The sequence below is a fragment of the Lissotriton helveticus genome (assembly GCF_964261635.1).
Source record: "Lissotriton helveticus chromosome 1_1 unlocalized genomic scaffold, aLisHel1.1 SUPER_1_unloc_51, whole genome shotgun sequence".
Classification (NCBI taxonomy): domain Eukaryota; kingdom Metazoa; phylum Chordata; class Amphibia; order Caudata; family Salamandridae; genus Lissotriton; species Lissotriton helveticus.
The window spans coordinates 535,311-560,299 of NW_027611694.1; the positions used below are offsets into that span (position 1 = coordinate 535,311).

General features: G+C 45.4%; 1 protein-coding gene across 1 annotated transcript in view; it reads right to left on the reverse strand.

Moving 5' to 3' along the window:
* LOC144806178 (uncharacterized) overlaps positions 1–24,723 on the reverse strand; it is a 151,899-nt gene extending 127,176 nt beyond the window's left edge. Inside the window, 1 exon segment of the mRNA XM_078672600.1 lies at positions 22,599–24,723. Coding sequence (XP_078528726.1) covers positions 22,599–23,981 — 1,383 coding nt within the window. The 5' untranslated portion in view covers positions 23,982–24,723.
* Between the last annotated feature and the right edge of the window lie 266 nt (positions 24,724–24,989).

Here is a 24,989-nt window from a genome sequence, read left to right on the forward strand (position 1 = left end):
ATAGCCCTTACCCTTTTGTGTTCGTGGTACAGCTTCGCCAATGCTCTCCTGGAGATTCTTGGTGCTGTATCAGCTGGTTCAGTCCACAATTCAGGGAGCCCCACATCTGTGCAAACTGACTGGATGTTTTGGACCCAGGGGATACTGAGCGCCTTAGGATGTTTTAATAATTCGACCAGTTCCGCCCTATAATCGGCGAGATTATCGCTGCTCCATAGCCTGCGCCAGAAGGCAATGGGTCTTAGGCTTATCTCGTCGGCAAGTGGCCGCAGCCCTAAATCAAGCCTCAGGGGGAGAAGCGGTGTGCTGGGGGGAAGTGCGGTAATTAGCCTTAAAAACCTGTTTTCTGTACAAGACAAATTCCGACATGGAATGTGTCCCCACAATTCAGCCCCATACAGAATAGCCCCCCTTGCCTGTGCCTTATATATCTGAATTAGGGCCCCCAATGGGCGGTAGGTCGAACCGGTCATCATCCGGGAAATACCCCCGGTGATTTGTACTAACTTAAGGTTAGCCCTAGTTTGATGGCTCTCCCAGGTCATATTTTCATTGAGTGTCACGCCAAGATATTCGAACGTGGCTACTCTTTCCAGTCGTACTGCTCCCAGTAGGGGGTTTGGACGCTGTTTAGTGTTTGGGTTCAATACCATATATTTGGTTTTTGTGGCATTGATTTCCAACCCTCTATCCTGGCAGAAGGCCACAAAAGCATCAAGTATCTTTTGAATGCCCATGGGTGTTTTGGATACCAACAGTGTGTCGTCCGCGAACATTATTGCGGGTACACTGTTGCCATTCAATTTAGGGGCATCTGTGTAGTCGGTGGCGTTTAGATGGGCGATTACCCCGTTGACAAAGAGGCAAAACAGGGTCGGCGCCAGCACACAACCCTGTCTCACCCCTCTGCCCACGGGGAATCTATCAGTCAGCTCCCCCGACCGCCCACACCTCACCTGGGCATAATTATTTTGATGCAGCCTCTGCAGGGTCAATAGGATATCTGGTGGGACGCCCATCCCTGCTAAGATGACCCATAGTTTACCCCTAGGCACAAGGTCGAAGGCGGCTCTTAGGTCCACGAAAATCGTGTACAGACTACCGCCTTCGAACCTTACTGTCCTCCAGTAGATCAGATTTAGTCTGAAGACCTGGTCCACAGTCGATACCCCTTTCCTAAAGCCTGCCTGGTATGGACTGAGGGCGCCCACCTCCTCAATCCATTCCTGAAGCCTGTTCAGGAGAACCCTGCCGAACAGCTTCTGTGCTACATCTATCAGGCTAATTGGTCTGTAGTTGGCTGGGAGCAGGGGGGATCCTTTTTTGAAAATCGGGACCACCTCGGCCCCCAGCCAAGTACTGGGGATTTCCATCCCACCAAGGACACCATTAAAAAGGGTTGCGAGGTAGGGCGCCCATTACTATTTTAACATGCCTGCTTATATTCAATTTATACTGTCTTTTGTATGAACCTTTTAAAAAAAAAAAAAATCACTGTATAACCTGCACCTTTTTATCAATTGTATTGCTGATTGTCTCTTTTATGCTTTTCCTTGTGATAAACCGAATAAAGATTTGTTATATTATTTAACTGAGAGACTTTAATCATCTTTTAAGTAATCTTAAGTGTAGTATTGTGGATTTTTGTTGTCTGTGGTCTTGTGTTTAGGTCTATATAAAGAACACTTATTTTTTATAAAACCTATGTTGTGTCCATCTGTAGTGTTTTCAATGTATTACTGTGTATATTCACAAATGCTTAACACACTCCCTATGAGATTAGCCTGTCTGCTCGTGTCAAGCTACCAAGGGGGTGAGCAGGGGTTATTAAGGAGTGTAATCCCCTTATCCTGACTTAGAAGTAAGGGTCCCTATCTGGACAAAGGTGAATACCATTGCCAACTAGAGACCCCCCAGATCTAACATTGGTGGTCAGCGGTGAGGATTTGGACTTTGCATTTGTGTTCATATACAGTGATTGGTGTACACTACTAGTGAGTAAAGACCAAACGCGACCACATACTTTGTTTAGAATCTTTTTCCTTGGACTGTTAGTTTTTCATGAAAACTTCTCATTTTTACTACCATGAGTAAACCGTGTTCTATATAAAGGGGGTAACCCATATATACTACCTGGCCTGGGTCAATGAGTACAGTATCAAAATGTGTGGTCGCGGCAGCAAACAAAACTTTTCATGCAATTATAGTAGCATTCCTTTTTCCTACCTCACCCAGAGCACTGTAAAATATTTCACATTTGTTTCAATGTGCAATTGTATGGCTCCTATCTGTAAATACTTTGAATTGAATTGCATCAGATATCCTTGAACGATATAAAGTCACAGAAGTGGACTTAGACCACATAAATTTGAGTTGTGTTTTGTGCTACTATATCTGCATGAAAAGTTTTGTTTGCTGCCGCGACCACACTTTTTGATACTGTACCATGATTAAACCAGCATCTTTTGCATCTATGGATCTTGAATTTGAGGAAGAAAGGTTGGCAACCTACACTGTGAAACAGCTCAAGTATCTCTGCAGGAAATTGAAAGTTGCTACACAGGCATTTCTAAAAAGGAAGATTACCAGAAGGCGCTGAGGGCCTGGGTAGAAGCAAGAATTGCCCCTGATCTTGTAGAGCAGCCAGTTGGGGATGCAGATGGGCAAATTGATGGGCCAGAGTTTCCAGCCAGGGGAGGGGTGCCGTCCCTACCTGGCAGCAGCATCTCTTGCAAAGAACTGTCTCCCAGAGATCTGGAAGACAGGGAGAGAAATAGGGCACTAAAGCTGGAGTTGGCTAAGCTTAAGATGGAGTCAGAGGGAAACAGAGAATAACAGGTTGCCTTTGGAAAGAGAGAGAATGAGAATGGAGCATGAGAGAATGTTGAGGGAGTTAGAAATCAAGGCCAAGGGCTTATAACTCAGTTCCTCTGGTGGCAGCGCACCATCTGTGCCTTCAGAAGGTGGAGTACATATTCCCAAGGATGTCATCAAAGATTTTCACAAGAATGAAGATATTGGGCAGTGGTTTGCAGCCTATGAGATAGCAATGTTGGCCCACCGGGTCCCTGAGAAGGATTGGGGAGCGGGGTTGAGGGCCGCTTTTTAACTGAAGGTAGGGATACTTTGTTAGACTTGCCCAGTACTCACAGGATGTCTTATGCCCACATGAAGGAAGCACTGATGACAAGGTATGGATTAACTCCAGAGCTCTATAGACAGAGGTTCAGGAATTGTAAGAAACTGGAGGGAACCACTTGGGTAGACTATGTGTCTTTCTTTTGCAGAGCTATGGATGGTTGGGTGAGGGGTAGCAATGTTGATAATTTTCAAGAGCTCTATGACTTGATTGCTAAGGAACACTTGTCTGCTAATTATTTTCCAGAGCTACGCCAGCACCTTATTGATAGCAAGTTGAATAACCCTAGAAAACTTGCTGAAGAGGCGGACCGCTGGGTCAGTACCAGGGTCCACAAGGGTCTTGTGGGAGACTCTGCCAAAGGGGGGCAGGGTCCCCAGCAGAGGAGTGGTGGGGCAAAGGGTAAACAGAGGGAGTTACAAAAAGGTCCCCATAGTAATTCCCAAGAGAACCAGGGTAAGGGTTCCCAGCTTCCCCCTGAAAAGAAGTCAGGACCCCCAAAGGGTAAACATGTTCATAGGGGGCTTGTTACCTGCTTTCAGTGTAAGCAGGTGGGACACCGTTGGTATGATCCCGAGTGTCCTCAGAAAGGACAGTATGTGCCACCCCGTGCACCACCCCGTCAGATGGCCAGTGTAGCCCTGGGTGGGTAGGAGATGGGTGCCCAAGGTGGGTGGGGTCCCGCAGAAATGTCCCTTGTCTCATTAGGAGACTTTGAGGTGGTCCCTCAAACTCAGCTGCCTGCTAACACTAAAAAATACAGGCAGTGGGTAACCATGATTGGCCATAATGTGGAGGCTCTCAGAGACACAGGAGCAAGTGTGACATCTGTCAAGTGCCACTTGGTCTCTGAAGAGCAGGTAGTCCCCAATGCATTCTTCCAGTTGTTGCCGCTGACAAAACAGAGAGCCATTGCAAGGTGGCTCAAGTTCCCTTTGAGTGTGGGGGGTCTCTGGTACTCTTCAAGTAGCTGTGAGGCCATCCATGCCTGTTGGCTGTCTGTTAGGCAACGATTTAGAAGCTCCCCTTGGGCTAAGGTGGAGAGGAAGTCGCATTTAGAGATGTTGGTCTGCCTGAGTGGGCATGTGTGACCACTCAGTCTATGGCAGTTAAGGGTGTTCAAGAGACCCTGGAGCCTGGTCTTATTCTGGGGCAGAATAAGACCTTTGAAAGGCTTGTCTCCCACTTTTATTGGCCCCAGATGCGGAAGAGTTCAGATACTCATCATAGGACCTGTCAAACTTGTCAGGCAAGTAGGAACAGTAGGAGGAGGCACAAGGCCCCTCTCCAACCCTTCCCTATAGTCAGTACCCCCTTTGAACGGGTAGGGAGTGACATTGTGGGGCCACTGGACCCCGAGGCAGCCATGGGCAACAGGTTTATCCTGGACTTGGTGGACCATGCTACCTGGTACCCAGAAGCCATTCCGCTCAGGACAGTGACGGCACCCGTGGTGGGACGTGCACTGATGGGGATCTTCTCCCGTGTGAAGTTCCCCAGAGAGGTTGTGTCTGACCGAGGTACAAACTTCATTTCTAATTATATGAAGTCTCCGTGGAAGGAGTCTGGTGTTCGCTACAAGTTCACCATTCCTTACCACCCACAAGGTAATGGGCTGGTTGAAAGATTCAACCGGACCCTTAAAGGCATGATCATGGGTCTTGAGGAACCAATGAGGTGTAAGTAGGACGTCCTCTTGCCATGCCTTCTGTTTGCCTACCGAGAGGTGCCAAAGAAGTCTCTAGGGTTCAGTCCTTTTGAGCCTTTGTATGGTCACCCGGTAAGAGGACCTTTGAGTTTGGTCAAGGAAGGCTGGGAGCAATCTCCCAGGAAACCTCCCCAGGATGTATACAGCTACATGCTGAAACGGTAAACAATATGCTAGATTCAAGATCCTAAACAATTACAAACAGTGAACAAAGCCAGGTCACTGTTTGTAATTGTTTTGGATCTTGTATCAAGCATATTGTTTACCATTTCAGATATTGTGCCCTACAGCTAGCAAGATACATTATTGTTTTGTAGGGGTCCCCGTTTTTCAAAATAGTATAGCTACATGCTGGCCTTCAGGAACCAGACTCAGCGTTTCAGAGATCTTGCTCAGGCGAATCTGGAAGCCAGCTAGGAGGAAATGAAGCGGTGGTACGATCAGAATGCCACTCTGATTGAGCTTCAGCCTGGACAGAAAGTTTATGTCATGGCCACTGTGGAGCCTTGTGCGCTCCAGGACAGGTGGACCGGTCCATATGAGGTGGTGGAATGCAAGAGTGATGTCACCTATCTGGTGAACTTTTGGTCTCCCAGGAACCGCTTGCGGGTTCTGCATGTTAACCGCCTCAAGCCCCACTTAGAAAGGTCCAAAGTGGGCATGCTCCTAGCGACAGATGGTGAAATGGAGGAGGAGACTGAGCCTCTTCCTGACCTCCTGTCTGCAACAGAGCAAGATGGGTCAGTGCATGGTGTCAGCTTCTCTACCACACTGAACCCTGATCAGCAGCAAGATTGTCGCCAGCTGTTGGGGCAATTCTCTGATCTATTTTCCTTGGTTCCTTGTGTCACAGAGTGGTGCGTCCATGATGTGGACACTGGCAACAGTCCTCCTGTCAAGCACAAGGCTTACAGAGTGACTGACAAGGTTAGGGCTTACATTAAGGAGGAAATCTCCAAGATGTTTGCTTTAGGGGTCATTGAGTCCTCCAACAGTCCTTGGGCCAGCCCAGTGGTCTTGGTCCCAAAGGCTGCCTCGCCAGGCGCCACACCCGAACTCTGGTTCTGTGTGGACTACAGAGGGCTCAATTCAGTAACCAGGACTGATGCACACCCCATCCCCAGAGCTGAGGAGCTCATTGATCGGTTAGGGGCTGCACGGTACCTCAACACGTTTGATTTGACGTCTGGGTACTGGCAGATCGCCTTGACTGGTGGGGCTAAGTAGAGGTCTGCAATCTCCACACCAGATGGGCACTACCAATTCCGGGTTATGCCCTTTGGGATGAAGAATGCCCCTGCTACCTTTCAGAGGTTGGTCAACCAGGTGTTGGCTGGGCTGGAGGATTTCAGTGCCGGCTACCTGGATGACATTGCAGTGTTCAGTGCCAGTTGGGAAGAACACTTGCAGCACCTCTGGGAAGTGTGGATGTCACTGCGCAAGGCAGGCCTCACTATCAAGGTGAGTAAGTGCCAGATCAGGCAGGGTTCTGTTGTGTACTTGGGTAACCAGGTAGAAAGCGGCCAGGTGGCGCCCCTACAACCCTAGATTGATATCATCCTGGCATGGGGACCCCCAAAGACTCAGACACAGGTGAGAGCCTTTTTAGGACTCACAGGGTACTACAGGAGGTTTGTCAAGGGGTATGGCAACATTGTTGCACCCTTGACTGAGCTGACTTCCAGGAAGCAGCCCAAGAAAGTGAACTGGACTGACACCTGTCAGAAGGCTTTTGAACCCCTGAAGACTGCCTTGGGTACAGCCCCCGTGCTTCATGCGCCCAACTTCTCAAAATATTTCATTGTTCAGACAGACGCTTCAGAGCATGGTGTGGGGGCTGTTCTATCACAGATTAATGAAGAAGGCCTAGACCAACCTGTAGCCTTCATCAGTAGGAGGTTACTCCCACGGGAACAGAGGTGGAGTGCAATTGAGCGTGAGGCATTTGCTGTGGTCTGGACACTGAAGAAATTGAGACCATACTTGTTTGGGACTCACGTCCGGGTTCAGACCAACCGCAGGCCCCTCAGATGGCTGATGCAGATGAGAGGTGAGAACCCAAAGTTGTTGAGGTGGTCCATTTCCCTACAGGGTATGGACTTTACGGTGAAACACCGCCCTGGTACAGAACACGCCAACGCTGATGGTCAGTCCATATTTTTCCGCCTTAGTGAAGAGAACTCCCAAGGGGAAGGGTAGGTCTCCCAACATTTCAGCTGGAGGGGACACGTGTTAGACCTGGCATCATTGGCGTGAGTCTCCCTTCCATTTTTTCTGATTGCCTCCTCTGCGTTGATATATTTTTGCTGGTTATATGCTTTGGGCACTGTGGCATTGCTAATCAGTGCCACAGTGCAAGTGCTCCTTATGTTAAATTGATGTACTGATTGGATTTCATGATTGGGTTATTTGATTTATCTGTCAGCCCCTAGTACAGTGCACCATGTGTGCCCATGGCTTGTAAATCAAATGCTGCTGGTGGGCTTGCAGCACTGGTTGTGCCACCCACAGAAGCAGCTTGTAATGTGTGTCTATGGCCTCCCATTGCAAAGCCTTTGTGCAGCCTAGCACTGCCATGTCGACTTGGCCAAGTGTACCCACTTGCCAGTCTCTAAACCTTTCCTTTGCTTCATATTAGACACCCCTATGGTAGGCCCAAGGGCAGGGTGCATTGTAAGTATAAGGTAGGAATGCTCTGATGGGTGTAGCATGTTCTAATAGTGAATTACAGCCATTTTCGTTTTTCACTATTAAAGGCTACCTGTTCTCATAGGCCAGAATGAGCAGCTAGAATATTACACTCTTATAATCCTAACTGACTCAGGGAACACAGTAGAAATTTGAATTTAGTATGCCTGAACTCAGAATAATAAAATACATATTTTAGTAAAGTTTATTTTAATATTCTGTGTTTGCAAATACCACTTTTAGAAAGTAGGTATTTGCTTGCCTAACCATTTGAGCCTGCCTCTGCTGGGTTGTGTATTCCTTGTCTGGGTTTGTGAGTGATAGGGCTGGGGAATTCCAGGAGACCGGCTGGGGTAGCCCGGTGGTGAATTGAGAGATCTACATCTAGATGGGCGGGAGGAGTTGCACCTGGGACCTGAATAGGGCTGGGCCTTCCTTCTACAATGCTGGCCCTGTGGCCTGTCTGATGTCTCGACCCTGCACTGTGAAAGGAGAGGAGGAATCATGTCAACAGAGTGCTCCAGAGCTGTATCTTCCCTCCCCTGTGCTGGCTCCACCTCCTGTGGGGCATCTGATGTCTCTGCCCTGCACAGTGAAAAGAAGAAGAGAGTCATTTAAACAAAGTGCTCAGGAACTGGTTTGGACTAGGCAGAGGCCTCTCTGCCTTCAGAGAACAAAGGATTTGGGGTTATAAATATTGGGACCCTGATCCCAAGAAATTAGATCACTACTGAAACAAGAAATCTTTCTGCCTAGGAGAAGAACCAAGGAAGCTGCAGGAGTTGGACTGCCCCTCTGCCAGTGTGCTGTTTCCTGGGTTGGCCTGCAGTGGTTGCTTTATTGCCGAGGGAAAGGAGAAGGAACTTTGTAAGGACATTCATCTACAGAATATTCTCCAAGGGCTTGAACTGTACTTGCCTCCTGCTGAAGTCTCAGGAACAAAAGACTTCACCTCCAGCTCCCTCCTCAATTTCCTTGCTGGGAATTCTGACTCCAGTCACTGGAAGCTGGAAGCGCCATGCATCGAGAAGAATCGTGCGAGAAGAATCGTGTCGCCGCCGCAGCTGAAATTATCGCAACGTGGGAGAAGCTAAACTTCGTTGCATCTCTCTGGAAGCGTGTGTTCATCAAAGCTGCCTGCTGTCGCATCACCGGAGAAACATGACACCATCGAGAGAGTCGCCATCGCATTACCGGAGAAGAGTGTCACAGGGCCTGTCGCGGCTCCAAAGTACAGAGTCGTCACAAGGCTGCCAGGGCGTCATTGCATCGTCATCCCATCGCCGCATCAAGGGCGCCATCTTCTCGCATCGCAACCAGATAATTGCATCAAGGCGCCATCTTACGCACCGCAACGGGCCCGCAAGTCGTGAATCTAGGCATCACCTTCGCTCCAGTAAGGCTCACGACGAGTAACCTACCCTGCGCAAGCATTGAGGCAGGACGCAACCGTTCCCCCGGAACACGGAACCGACGCAACTCCCCTTTTGTGAGCCTTTTGTTTACTTTGCGTAGCGCATCCAGGTACTTTGTTGAGAACTTTGTTGCATTTACCAACAACTTGAACTAAGCAACTTGCATCATCTTTTAAGTCATCTTAAGTGCAGTATTGTGGATTTTTGTCATTTGTCGTCTTGTTTAAAACCTGTGTTGTGTTAATCTGTAGTGTTTTCACTGCATTACTGTGTATATTCACAAATGCTTAACACACTGCCTCTGAGATAAGCCTGTCTTCTCGTGCCAAGCTACATAGGGGATGAACGGGGGTTATTAAGGAGTGTAATCCCCTTATTCTGACTTAGAAGTAAGGGTCCCTATTTGGACAAAGGTGAATACCATTGCCAACTAGAGACCCCCAGATCTAACACATCCTCATACACAAGAGTACTTGTAGTTCTCACAGTACACTAGCTGCACATCAGAATCGGCTTGCTCCTATGCAATCCCTCTGTGGCTTCCTTGGTCTTGCGACCTGAATGTCTAGGCCACACACTTTCGGACCACAACCACCTCAAACCGGTGATTCAGTGGAGCAGAAGACATGCACCAGTACCTACTAGGAGGCTGTATGCCCAGGCCCTACAGGACAGAGTCTTCTGTGATACTGTAAGTACACATATCGCCATCTTTGAGGAGAACAAAGGGACTGCCTCTACGACAGTGATAGAGTGGGATACCTTTAAGGGTGTCACATAAGGCCTGTGCATCAAGATGTAGCACAGTGTAAAACATGCCTTGTGAGCCAAGAACCTCTCCTATGAACAAACAATATGAACAGCGGAAATATATGTGTGGTAGCTGCATGAAACGAGAACCTAATCACCCCTCTCTGAAAGGAGTAAAGAGAGGCGATGGTCAGACTAGGAACACTACACTATCAAATAGTAGCAAGGCTCCTATGGTCGTTGACCCCAAAGACCCCAAGAAACGGCAGTAGATCACCGGTGGGAGAGATATTGAATGTGCAAGCAGATATAAAACAGGCTTTCCAGTAGAACCAGACGCCTGTATACCAGGCTGTGTTGAGAGTGCAGGCACCCCAATTAGATGAGTATTTGAAAAGACTGACGATCCCCAAACTTAAACATCTTCAGGGACATACATCAGATGAAACCCTGACCACTGAGGAAATTGGCTTCATGATTGACTAGATCGCGTGCAACAAAACTTCTGGGATGGACGGGTTACCGGTGGACTTTTACTTAACCTACAGAGCATTCCTCTCGCCAAAGCTACTCCAAATGTACCAACAGGCCAGGCAGGAGGGCACATTGCCGGGATCCCTATGGGAGGCTATGATATTGGTACTGCCTAAGCCCAACAGGGACCCACTGGAGCTACGCTGTACACCAACCACAAGATTTGCAGGAAGGTCCTTTCAAACAGGTTGCTCCCCTGCCTCTCTACATTGGCATCAAGACCAGAATGGTTTCGTACTTGGGAGGAAAGTATATCTTAACCTATTGTGGTGTTGGGTTCAAATCAGGCCTACATACTCTGCTAAACTCTCGAACACCTTAGTATAGAAGTTGGCACGGACACTGGAAAAGGTAAAAGACAAGTTTATTAAGACCCCATGGGGTGGTGATACATTCCAACAGCACCCTTCGGTAATGTAAGAAGTAGCACACCGAACATCGGTGCACGACCTCTTTTATATAGTTTAATAGCAATAAAAAGATAGGCGGTTACAAGTTTACACATTTTAGGTACATATAAGGTCATTTTTGGAACACAGCCAACACGTGGGAGGAGTTTCGACAGCACTGGTCAGTTAGCATGAACATTCCTGAAGAGTGACCAATTGGTGCGTAATGCGCATGTGCGCTTGACCAGTACTAAAAATAGCCTGTTGCCGAGCAGACTAGTGACCATGGGTATCGAGAAAGGACAAAAGGGCACACTGACCACGAGGCAGCGTGTTCATTGAAACGGAAGTCAGAGGGATTCAAAATGGCCCCCGTTCGTTTTGGTCAAGTTTACAGAAAAGACCGTGTAGCTGTGCTAAACGCTAACTCAGGAGCTGTCAAAACACGACAGACGGCCCTTTTAGCGTTTAGCAAAAGCTACCTCATAGTGGACATAGTCAGAACGCTCATCCTCAATGTTAATAGCCATAATTTTCAATACTTCATCATTGCTCAGTTTCTCTTGCTTGACAATAGTTTGTTTGGACGGAATGCAGGCTGTGATACATATAGAACATAATGTAGGGCCACATTGAATACATAGACAAAGGAAAAATAATACTCCAATAAAAACACAGAGAATCGTTAATAATTTCCAACCCCAAGTACTAAGCAGAGTCCAGAACCAACCAGAAAAAGTCCATGTTCCATTTTCTGGGTGGATCTCAGCAGCTATCTTATGTAATTTTGTAATCGAATCATATACAGAAGGTGAGTTATCTGGTACGTACACGCAACAACTACTTCCGATGACGCGGCATGCTCCACCCCTATCAGCTAGTATCACATCTAGAACCATTCGATTCTGGAGCGCCACAATTCTGGTAATTTGCAATTCCTCAGTAATATTCCCTAAAGCAGAGGCAGTTTCGTTGGCAACGGCTTCCACCACACGTGTAAGCCGCCTTATCTTTCTACTATTTAATGCAGCTCCTACGAATGAAAATAACCCCAAATTGAAATCTACATATTGTTGTAAAGTGGTATCAGTCTGGTCTATTTCATCAAGGTCTATTGATCGTTTCACTCTATTCAATATGAAATCATGGTACAAAACATAATCATTGTGATACATGGGAGGAGCAATAAACACAGGTGGTAATACAAATGCTACATAACACGTTCCTAACCATCCCAAAGGTAGACGGTGATATCCCTTATTTCCACAAATAAAATATGTGTTATGCGAAGCTACAAATGCAATTCCAGTTGGTGTATCAAAGGTAAGTGTAATATTACACTCACTGCGACCTACGGGGATTGTACCTTTATTTCTAATACACAAATCTGCTTTTGTATCGATCACGGTTATTATATGCATGTTCGTCACATTTATGAGTCTTTGATTCGTATATACACGAGGTGTAGAAATATTGTCCGGACGATATTCTTCCCATTCAAATTTAGTTCCTTCAGCATGTGGATAGCCATCTTTATCGTTATAGCATATTTTATTCAACCGAAAAAGTAATCCACCTTTCGTTGGCCATCGCAGAGTAAAAAGAAGAGTGTACCAAGCATGACAAGAACCATTATGAGAAAACGGGAGAGGAATGAGTGGTGTTCCTCCCTTCTTCTGATGTCCGGGCAACATCCCACATACCCAACAATTGGACGTGTTGGTCATGTTATGAGTATGATGCAGAATCTTAATAAAACTGTTATTCAAATAAGTCTGCCTATGTCTTTCTTCGTGAAAAGGCAGAGTGAAATGAAAATGTTCAGACGGACTTGGAGTGGTGGGCAGTAAATGTTCTCGTGCAGGAAACAACAGTTCTATAGTCCAAGCTAATACTGCGATCACCACTACGGTCAAGACAAACAAAACAGCACCAAGAATTCTCCCTTTTCGTGTCGAAGGAGATGCCATAGTTCATAAAACAATACTCTTCAAAAAGCAACACTAAGCGAGAAAAAATAAAACGATGGTTCTGAACCGAGGCTGCCGTTGATTTGTTCTCCGGGATTCAAGACGGGTGTCGCTACACTGGGCAGAACTGATCCCCCCCCCTTGATATTCCCGGCTTCCGTTTCACAAACCTCAGAGCGGTCACCAACCAGTTTCAAAAAGAGCACAAAAGAAATCTTATTTCCTGGGGCGTAGATTGTACTTCACTTTATCAGAAACAACGTGGTCCGGGAAGGCTCCCTCCAATTCATCAGGCGTGACAGCTGGGCTCTTTTCTGTATCCAAAATCTTTCTGTAGTCGGATAGCACCACAGGGCTCACCAGATCCGGAGAGACACGTCGGCAGTGCGTTGAATGAATCCACCGCTTCTTATTGGTGACTCTCACAGCAGTTCGCGTAGCCAGCAGCACTTGCTCAGGGCCATGCCATCTCGGTTCCAAACTGCTGGATCGCTCAAAGATTTTGACCATCACGTGGTCCCCAGGACGGAGATCGTGAGCCTCACCAGCGGAGTTATCAGGGAGCGCCTCTCGAACCTGTTGATGAATAGAAAGCAAATCATTTGTTAATCGTGCCAGATAATCGTTCATCATTATACAAGGCATATCATGTATCAAACGAGGTTTTGGAACTCCCCAGATATTCATAGGCCTTCCAAACACTACTTCATAGGGTGTGAGGCCAGACCGAGAATGGGGCACTGATCGAATGGACAGCAATGCCAGAGGCAAAGCGTCCGGCCATTTCAGAGATGTCGATGCCACTATCTTTGCTAGCTTCAGCTTCAGAGTTGCATTATATCTCTCCACTAAACCTGCTGATTGCGGATGAAAGACAGCATGGAATCGTTGTTTGATTCCCAATCCTTTCAGGACATATTCCACTACTTTTCCAATGAAATGAGGGCCATTATCACTCCACATAAGTTTACAAACACCATAGCGCGGGAAGTACTCCTTGAGTAGCACCTTAGCTGTTGTCAATGCTGTATTGTCTTTCGTAGGGTAAGCCTCAATCCATTTGCTGAAGGCACACACCACTACTAGAACATACTTGAGATTATTACAGCGTTCCAGCTGGATGTAATCCATTTGTAGTACTTCGAATGGTGCAGTAGGTGGAACAAACCCACCTTTAGGAGTATGAGTCCCTTGTCCGGGATTGTGCTGCAAACATATCAGACAGGTCTGCACTACTCTCTTAGCCGTGCTAGCAATGTCAGCATTTTCCCAAACTCGTGTAAGCAATTTAGTAATTGCGAGAGCTCCAATGTGTGCCAGTCCATGTGTCATTTGCACCATTGTTTGTAAATAGGCCATGGGTAGTTTCCATCTCTCCATATCTTTACTACGCCAGCAACCCTCATCATCCAATACTCCCTCGGTGGCCCATTTCACAAGTTCTGCCTCTGATGCTGACTTCTGTATATCTAGTATTTCTTCTCTAGCATCATGCCACCGCTCAGCTTGTGACTTCACCACATACATGGGGCAATTATTTTGCAGCATAGCGGTCTCTCTCGCAATGCGGTCTGCAAAGGCATTGCCTTGCCCTATTTTGTCCGTCACCTTTTTATGTGCACTGCACTTGACTATTGCAACTTTCTTTGGGCATAACAGTGCATTCAGGAGATCGCGCACCAACTCTCCATGCATGATGTGTACTCCGTGTGAAGTCAGGAATCCTCGTTCCTTCCAAAGTAGGCCAAAATCATGCACTACTCCAAAAGCGTAACGACTATCCGTGTAAATGTTCACACATAACCCAGCACTTAACTCACATGCCTTCGTTAAGGCTATCAACTCAGCCGCTTGAGCCGATTTTTGGGGTATCCGTGCTGCTTCTACCACAGTCTTAAGTGTCGTGATCGCATAAGCTGCGGAAGTCGTACCATCTGGTAGCCTCACACACGACCCATCAACCCACAGTTCCCCATCCACATCTGGAAATGGCGTATCCTGTAAATCGATACGACCCTTTGTCTGTTCCTCAGTCAGAAAAACACAATCATGTTGTTCTTCCTTCTGGGTCTCAGCAACAGGATCCGGCAATAAAGTAGCAGGATTTAGTGCTGCACATCGCTTTAGTGTGATGTGCGGCGCCAACAATGTTAGCTCATATCCTGTCAGACGGGCACTAGTTAGATGCTGTGTTTTCGTTTGATTCAGTAACGCATCTACTGCATGGGGAACTAGCACCAACAATTTGTGTGACAAAACTATTCCCTCACTTTGTCGTATCGCAACTGCTGTTGCTGCAACTGCTCGAAAACATCCAGGCAATCCTCGAGCCACAGGGTCGAGTACCGCCGAGAAGTATGCACAAGGCCTCTGTTTATCTCCGTGTGTCTGCACTAACATTGACAATGCACACCCATCCTTCTCGTGTACATATAATATAAAAATCTTCGTGTAATCAGGTGTACCTAACACTGGTGCAGAACAAAGAGCTTGTCTCAATTGTTCAAAAGCATTCTGACATTCATCCGTCCATTCAATGGGAATCGGTGTATCTTTAGACAACAATGCTAACAATGGTTTAACGATATGTGAAAAACCCAATATCCATTGCCTACAAAAAGACGTCAGACCTATAAAGGCGCGAACATCCTTCTGAGTGCGAGGGACTGGAGTATCTAGGATTGCTTGAATTCGATCTGGTGTCAATGCACGGCCCTCCTTAGACAAAAGATGACCGAGGTAGGTCACCTTTGGTCTACAATATTGCAGCTTTTTCTTTGAAACTTTATGATTATGTTTGGCCAGGAAGGAAAGCAAAGCAAAGGTGCTCTTCTCACATTGTTCTGGCGTGTCTGCAGCAAGTAAGATATCGTCTACATATTGAATGAGAACCACTCCCTCTTGTAAGTCAAAAGAATCAAGCTGTCTTTTTAATGCTTGACTATAAATGCTAGGACTTTCAGTATAGCCTTGAGGAATTCGACAGAATCTGTACGATTTATTATTTAATGTAAAGCCGAATAGATATCGACTGTCAGGATGTACAGGGATCGAAAAGAAGGCGTTCTTCAAATCAATGACCGTAAAAGTAGTCGCCGTCGGTGGAACCAACGTAAGCAATGTGGTGATGTCAGATACCACTGGATACTGAGGCACTACTATCTTGTTTATTTCCCTCAAATCAATAATGAAACGGTAAACTTTAGTATCTGTATCTCTTTTAAGAATCGGTAAAATTGGGCTATTGCAAACATTGTAGGGAACTTCCTCAACTACTCCTGCAGAAATCAAATCATTTACAATGTGTATCAAAGCAAGTTCACCTTCTCTAGAAATCTTATATTGTGGGACACGTGGTAAAGATACTCCCTCCTTTACAGTAATTCGTACTGGAGGGATTAACATCTGCCCCACATCCGTGTCAGAAGTGGCCCATAACGTATTTGGTAAGGAGGCCAATACTTCAGATTCATGGAGAAAACACACTCGCTCAAAGTCTGGGTAATTCTCATTCAGCACAACTCGCACTCCTTCTGGGGCACAGCGAATAGTAGCTCGAAAGTGTTTTAACATATCGAGTCCAATAATATTATCGGGTGTATTTGGGGACAACAAAAAGGGACAAGGGGCAGCAAATTTATCAACATGAAATGCTACTGGTTGAGACAGTGGGCTAGAAGTAGGTGTTCCATCGAACCCTATTGCTGTAATTACCTCGCCAGACAGGGGAGCCCTTGGAACCAAGTGTTTGGACAAAGCGCTACGAGTAGCTCCTGTATCGACCAGAAATTTATCAGTAGAACCCAAAACATATGCTTCTATGTATGGACCCCTCTGATCAACTGGTACCTCAACCGATTCCACACCCCATCCTACGCAATCCTATGCGTAATGCTCATTCCGTGGTTCAGCAGGATCACCCTCATTTATCTGATATTGATTGCGGTTATCAAACGTATTATAATCTGACTGACCACGACCCCTTGCTCCATATCCTCCACGATCGTTCGTGCCAGAACCTCCTCTTGACCCTCCATAATAATTCCTAGATCTCCCACTTCCTCGTCCCCTCAAATTACGCTGCTCTCGAAACACCGGACAGTCTGCAATCCAATGCCCAAACTGTTTGCAGTATGCACATTGATTCACAGAAATGTCAGAACGAGGGGGAGGAGCATTACTGTACGATCCTCGCCCCCCTCTATTGTTCCCTCTCGTAGCCTGAACCTGAGCTAACATTACCTTCGTTTTCAATTCCTTCGCCTTCTTTTCACTACTTTCTTTCGCCTCCAATTCCTGTCTTTCATAATATTGAGCCATAGTCAATAAAGAAGCAGGGGTTGCTGTGGTCCATGAACTTTCACTCGCTTTTAATCGTTTCGCAATCTCCGGTAGGAGATTAGCTACATACTTATCAACGAATAGATGCCTGCCAGTATCTTCTGTCAATAATTGACCACTGTAATCATGGAACGCTTCCTCGAAGCGAGAGAAAAAATCAGAAACTGATTCATCCGCTTTCTGCTTACACGAGGCTAATATAGTCCAATCAATCTTTTTAGCGGGAGCAAGAGTCTTTAATTTTGTTAGTATGGCACCTGGAAGGTCTAATATTAATTGACACGGTTTACATGCTGGTTCTCTATCTAAATCAGCCTGAGCAATATCTTTCCAAGTGGCCCCGAGAGTCGTCTGGTCATCAAACCTACGAATTACTCTCCACATATCAGGGGGCAATATCAACCCGAAAAATAGATCAATATCAACTAACGTCATGATACATGAAGAAATTGCACTTTCAACATTTTCATAAAAAGCCGCAGGGTTTTTACGGGGATCAGGTAACGCATTCTTAAGCGCCATAACATCTGCTCTATTCCAAGGCGTATAAACCCAATTATATACAAAATACCCTTTCGCGTCTTTGGAGCTTTTATCATCATCTGTGCCATCCCCTTTATGAGGGACATATAAAGGCGCAGCTTCTCGCATAGGTCTAACATTAATCGCAGCGATCTTATCTGTTTCAAAGATAGGGCATTCTTTGGATATCCCCGTTGCTCCGGACGTAGACGAATTCTTCGACTTTTCCAACTCCCGTAGCCGTGTCGTCTCATTACGCAGTTCAAGCAAACGCTTGAAGAAGTCGTCCGCATCTGAAAGAACAAAAAGACCTTTACGAAAATTCTCACGATCCTTGGATATCTCCTTAGGTTCTAACTCGAGAGAATATTTTCTATATCGCTCAACAACTTCATCTCCAAAATGATCTAAAAAATACAGTCGTTCCTTATCAGACCACTGTTCCATTTGTTTAGTAACATCAGAAACAGTAACAGTATTACTATTTAGCTTTCGCGCAATCGAGCGCAATTCCGTAGCTCGTTCCGTATATAACCTGGTACGCTGTGTTCGATCACTATCCTCGTCTGAGTCCTCGTTCGGAGCCGTAGGTGCGACGTACGGAGGCGGACAATGATCTAGTAATGAAAAATCATCCGTTTCATTAGTAAGGACTGGATAGAGAGGACGCCTGATAGGGAATTGACCATTAACCTGTAGATTACGTTCTCGTCTCTCCCTCTCTTTCTTTTCCTGTAATTCCTTCTCCTGTAGCTTTAAAGCTTTGTCATGTGCAGCCTTCCGCTGCACTTTCTCCGCCAAGGCTTCCTCACGCTTCGCTCGTTCACGCACCTCTTTCTCCCACGTACGCACACAATCAAACATATCTTGTCTAGACCTTCGTTGAAACAAGCACTGCTCTACATATTGTACCTTTCGAAGGTCAAACGACCCATATAGTGGCCACTGTAATTCACGATCAGTCTTAGTATACTTATGCCATAATGCACTATACATTATAGGTGGAATACCGTATTTAACATACATTTCACGATTTGGAGTCCCCTCTGGGGGAGCCGGCTGTTTTTCACTTAATCGATAATTGGTACCATTTTCAGAACAGCACATCCTACGGAGTGTGCTAAAAACAGGCATGTTTCAAAAAGTACCACGAAACCGCGATACTACAAAATGACACCTAACACGGTGCACTATTCAAATCAAATAAATCAGAGAAATATCCCTACATGCCTGCCTATGTGAGGTGCACTTCACATATTCAAATTCAAATTCATAGATTCAAAACGTTAGCTAACAAATTCAAATTCAAAATCAAAGTTTCAAAAAGCCACAGTAAGTGTCAGTAGACTACCTCACCACTCAAAAGCTTACCAATTTTCTTTTCAAACGTCCAAAGTCCAACTGCCAAGTTCTGTGGTCGAATCAGCCAAAACGGCACATCACGACAATCCAAGATCAGAATCTCAGTCGAGGACCGGCGCCACCTGGAAGGTCAGATCGGAAGGACGGGAAAACACACCGTGGGTGCCGAGACTCGGGTCACTCAATGGCAGCGATCGCGTCCATGGCGAGTTTCCTAACCTTCGTCACGACCTTTCCTTCGGGCATCCGAGTCGCCGATGAGTCCCTTCGTGGTCGCCAATTGTGGTGTTGGGTTCAAATCAGGCCTACATACTCTGCTAAACTCTCGAACACCTTAGTATAGAAGTTGGCACGGACACTGGAAAAGGTAAAAGACAAGTTTATTAAGACCCCATGGGGTGGTGATACATTCCAACAGCACCCTTCGGTAATGTAAGAAGTAGCACACCGAACATCGGTGCACGACCTCTTTTATATAGTTTAATAGCAATAAAAAGATAGGCGGTTACAAGTTTACACATTTTAGGTACATATAAGGTCATTTTTGGAACACAGCCAACACGTGGGAGGAGTTTCGACAGCACTGGTCAGTTAGCATGAACATTCCTGAAGAGTGACCAATTGGTGCGTAATGCGCATGTGCGCTTGACCAGTACTAAAAATAGCCTGTTGCCGAGCAGACTAGTGACCATGGGTATCGAGAAAGGACAAAAGGGCACACTGACCACGAGGCAGCGTGTTCATTGAAACGGAAGTCAGAGGGATTCAAAATGGCCCCCGTTCGTTTTGGTCAAGTTTACAGAAAAGACCGTGTAGCTGTGCTAAACGCTAACTCAGGAGCTGTCAAAACACGACACTATGGCGCCTCTCCGGCTGATGGAAAAGAATCTTCATGAATTGCCTCCATACACAGCACTCTCACTAGATATAAAGAAGGCCTTCAACACCCTGGAGTAGTTTTACTTAACGAAAGTGCTAATGTGCATGAAACTAGTCCCAGAAATATTACACTGGATTAATCTCCTCTACACCAACCCGCTGTCCCGCATCCGGACAGGCAGAAATATCAGTTTATTTTGAAGCATACAGCAAAGATGCCCACTGTCGATTACTTTTGCCCTAGCCATGGATCTGTTCGCTGTCCTGTTTCGGTCACAGGACCCAGCAATCAGTATACCGAGTGAGCCAAATTGAGAGGACATATCACTGTATGCTGATGATGCATTTGTGTACCTCAGGAACGTGCATTCGTATCTACCACAGGTGATGGATGTTCTAGACGATTTTGGTAGGGCTTCTAGACTAAGGCTAAATTAGACCAAATCCAGCTTATATCCCATGCGCAAACTAACAACTTAAAACAGGAAGTGCTGCCACAATTAGCACTGGGGTGGCACCCTAACATCTTCAGGTATTAAGCGATGAACTTACCACACGAAAATGAACGTGTACAGGGCAACTTAGGTGATATCCAAGGTTTGCAGCTCCCTGTTGTTTTGGGGCTCCCTGCAACTATCGACCCATGAGTAGAGTGGAAAAGCAAAAATGCTGTAAATACATTTATACTGCTTCTCGACCCCTCTAGTTTACCTGCCTCTGCGCTTCTTCAGGCAGGAAATTGGACTCTGTTTCTGTTCTTATGGACTTAATCTGGGGAGCGGGCCACGAGAGAGTCGCGCTTCGCAAACTTTATTCTAACTTGGAACGGGATGAGGATGTACATTTAAAATACTAATAAAGAACTACAAACTACTGTGTGACTTGGAAGACGATTATTTCTCAATACAGCCCTTGTTTGTGATCTCGTTACAGTTCTCACATTATCATCTGCACTAGAAGAGATGGGAGCCTGGGGTGTCTGATCACAGAAACTCATTTGCATACAAAGGGGGGTGAAAGCCTGTTCACAAAGCACAACACAACTTGTTTATGTAAAAGTTTGAACATTGCACAGGGAGTGTGATTCAGTGTGAGTGTTGTATGACAGGAGCGGGCAGTCTTAGTTGCTGAGACATGGATCTCTGACGGGTGCCTCTTGAGCTCTTTCAACTGTTTGAGACTGTTTGAGAGGCAGTCTCAAATTCCCGGGGCACAGCTACCAACAGCTTCCCTCATAATCTTTGATTTTTGCATCTACAGGTGATGCAGAAGCCACCTAAGACAGTAACCTTGGTGTGCTTTCTGGAGTCAGCCTGCTTTGCTTTTCCCAAATTTTGGCCAGCAAAGGTAAATGTGTCTTCTACTGAAGTGTTCTTAGCACGCTTTTGGTAACGTGGCTTGAGCAGTATGGCCTAAGGGGCGCTCGAAGGAAAAGCAAAACAGTGGAAGTCACACATTTCAATACAGTTTATTAAAAATAGACAAGGAACTGTAAGATTCAAACCAAGTTTAGAGCAAAAAGAATATTTAATAATTATTAAGAAGCAACATCAAAAGGTGGGCTGTGATTTAAGGATTATTAATTAGCAAAAAACAACTGTCAAAACCAAACAAAAAGGTAAATAAATAAAAAACAAGCAGTTCTACTAAATCAATCAGGAAGTCATCTACAAAATTGTAGCTGACTTTGGTAGCTATGCTCGAGAGGACAAAGATAAGTTTAGTCTCTGGTGATGATTAAAACACTGGAATTTGATGCAAGGTTTTTGGCTGAATCAGTCTCAGAAGATGACGAGCTGCACAGAAGTGGCTTGAAGTGCAAAATGCCCACAGAGTAGAGTTGGGTCATCAAGTTGAACCTGAATCCACGGCCATCAAAATGTGTGAAACTTCAAGCAGTTACAACAGCTGCGAAGTCTTCGGAGCTTCCAAGTTATGGAGACGGTTCGAAGTTGATGATAAGAGCTAAAGCATGGAACCTGGCAGGCCTGAGGCATGGTTTAGGGGATAGCAGGTTCCATTGGAAACAAAAACAAGATGGAAAGAGGCCACTCATGTGGATCTTTGTAATACAAGGCTGTGTCCTTTTGGAACAGAAGTCATTACGACTATTTAGGAAGGGGCCAAGAATCGTTTGCATATGGCTGACCTCATCTGTAGTTACACAAAGACTAGAGAATGATGTGGTGGGATGTTGCAGAGATTAACTACCAGTCCATCCATCACGTTTAGTTTTTCTCAATGATCAGCCCTACGTGGTACAGACATGAACAGATGTTGGTCCCATAGAGACCTATGCCAAAGGGACTCCTGCTTGAGCCCCCTGTGAGGCTCGTTAAGGCTGGAAACAGTTTGAGGTTCAAGCATTCCAGATCCTTGGGGGCGTGGCCTCAAAGTTCAGGATCGAATGGACTTTGTGGGTCAGTCATTGCTTATAAACACTCAGCAAACAAAACACGCTGAATGGAATGAGGCCACAAATAGTTACAAAAGAATGAGGTTAATTCAAGCATTTCCATTCCACGCTGTGTACTTTTCTCAGTAGACGGTTTGTTGGACAATCAATAGAGCGGTGTCTTTGTGGCTGCTTCATCTAAATGTTTTGTGATGCTGAAAGCTCCTCCTCAGGGTTGACAGTGAGCACCTTTTATTCTCCCACATTGTCTCTTTTATGTGGAAAGGTTACATTTACAACTGAAGTTTTTGTCACATTGAGAGCACGGATCATTTTCTTTCACGTTGTGGGTTCTCTCTTGTTGAATGAAACTGAATCTCCAGCAGACCCTTCCCTGGCATTTAGAACAATGACAAGGTTTTTTCCAGGTAAGTTCTCCCAAATTGAGTGAGACCAGATTTCGGACTGAAACTTTTCCAGCATTCAGAGAGCTAAGAAGGTTTTACCCCAGTGTGAGTTCTCTCATGTCTAGTGAGAGTTGTTTTCAATCTTAAGCTTTTCTGGTATTCAGAACACTGATACGGTTTGAGCCCAGTGTGTGTTCTTTCATGCACAGTAAGGTTGGATTTCTGACCAAAGCTTTTCCAGCATTCAGAGCACTGATAAGGTTTTTGCCCAGTGTGAGTTCTCTCATGGTGAGTGAGAGTCTGTTTCAGTCTGAAGCTTTTCTGGCATTGAGGGCACTGATATGGTTTATGCCCAGTGTGGGTTCTTTCATGCACAGTAAGGTTGGATTTCTGACTGAAGCTTTTTTGGCATTCAGAGCACTGATACGGTTTGAGCCCAGTATGGATTCTCTCATGTTGAGTTAAACCGGATTTGTGATAGTAACCTTTTTGGCATTCAGAACACTGATACCGTTTCTGCCCAGTGTGGTTTCTTTCATGCACAGTAAGGTTGTATTTCTGATTGAAGCTTTTACAGCATTCAGAGCACTGATAAGGTTTTTGTCCAGTGTGGGTCCTTTCATGTGCAGTAAGGCTGGATTTATGACTGAAGCTTTTCAAGCATTCAGTGCACTGATAAGGTTTTTGCCCAGTGTGAGTTCTCTCATGGTGAGTAAGAATTATTTTCCGACTGAAGCTTTTCTGGCATTCAGAGCACTGATAGGGTTTGAGCCCAGTATGGATTCTCTCATGTTGAGTTAAACCGGATTTGTGATAGAAACCTTTTTGGCATTCAGAACACTGATACGGTTTCTGGCCAGTGTGGGTTCTTTCATGTGCAGTAAGGGTAGATTTATGACTGAAGCTTTTACAGCATTCAGAGCATTGATAAGGTTTTTGTCCAGTGTGGGTCCTTTCATGTACAGTAAGGGTAGATTTATGACTGAAGCTTTTAAAGCATTTAGAGCACCGATAAGGTTTTTGTCCAGTGTGGGTTCTTTCATGTGCAGTAAGTCTGGATTTATGATTGAAGCTTTTCTGGCACTCAGAGCACTGATAAGGTTTTTGGCCAGTGTGAGTTCCCTGATGTTGAATCAGACTGCCACTAAAACTGAAGCTTTTTTGGCATTCAGGGCACTGATAAGGTTTTTGCCCAGTGTGGGTTCTTTCATGTGAAGTGAGATTGGATTTGCTACTGAAGCTTTTACAGCATTCAGAGCACTGATAAGGTTTATGCCCAGTGTGGGTTCTTTCATGTACCGTAAGGCTGGATTTGTGATTGAAGAGTTTCTGGCATTCAGGACACTGATAGGGTTTTCGTCCAGTGCTAGTTTTCTCATGTTGGGTGAGGTGGGATTGATAACTAAAGCTGTTCTCACAGTCATTGCTCTTATTCGAGTTGTTTGTTTCTCCAAGTTGGGTTTGTTCCTGGATACATGCCATCTTAAGACTAAATTTGATTTCTGATTGTGTAGTTGTTTATGTTACAACTCAGCATTAACTTCTAAAGTACATTTCAGATGCTCTTCTTAACATATATTTAACTAATGATAGTTTTTACCTGGAGATCATTTTTCTACCTTTAAAGGCACCAATCTAACTTGTCTTATTAACTTTCACCGAGGAGCCCCTTGTATTGATTAAGATGCCCTCATGGATTCATTTTCTCCAAGTTATGCCCGGGTGAATTCCCTCTAGTTTAATTAGTCTTATTTAGTGATTCTAGTTTATCACATTTGATTTAGGAGTTTTAAGGTCTTTGGGCTTTAGTGTTTGCCTGTTAGGTATGTTCGTTCATACCAGTAATGACCGATGATTAGGGCATGCCAGGGTGGTTTATGAATTATCAATAGCGTAACACTGGGCCCTTTTATACTTTCTGTGCCAGAATATGCTTTTTTGTTCAGTGGTTAATGATCGACTTTGGAGTTACAGGACACTTTGAAACCACTCGGATCAACCCAAGAGACAGAGTTGGTGGGGGAAAATCTTCCTATATTGGAAGTGGTAATCCAGCATCTTTGCTGTAACGACATCTGAGAAAGTGTATTTAAACAACCTTTTCTCTCCTCTCATCTTCAGGAGACAGAGACAAAAGCTTCCGCTTGTAAACCAGGGATATTAGTCTTTTTGATGGTTCTGTCACATCACAACACGTCTACGGATGCTGATCTGTTGGGGAGGGTTTGCGTATCCATGGGATAATTTTAATGGGGGTATAGGAAGGAGCGAGGATTCTCCCCACTTCCCGCACTGCCATTACGGCTCCACCCTAAATAACCTGCTACTAAAACTAGATTTATCCTTATTAATGTGCAACAAAAATAAGCAGAACGCTAGTTGCCCCACTTTTACAGGGAGGGAAGCTGGGTCTTTTATCGATCACATCTTGTTCTCAAGTCATGGGGACTATTTAAGTTTGTATGTGAGAGAGGAAGGACTTAGCGATCA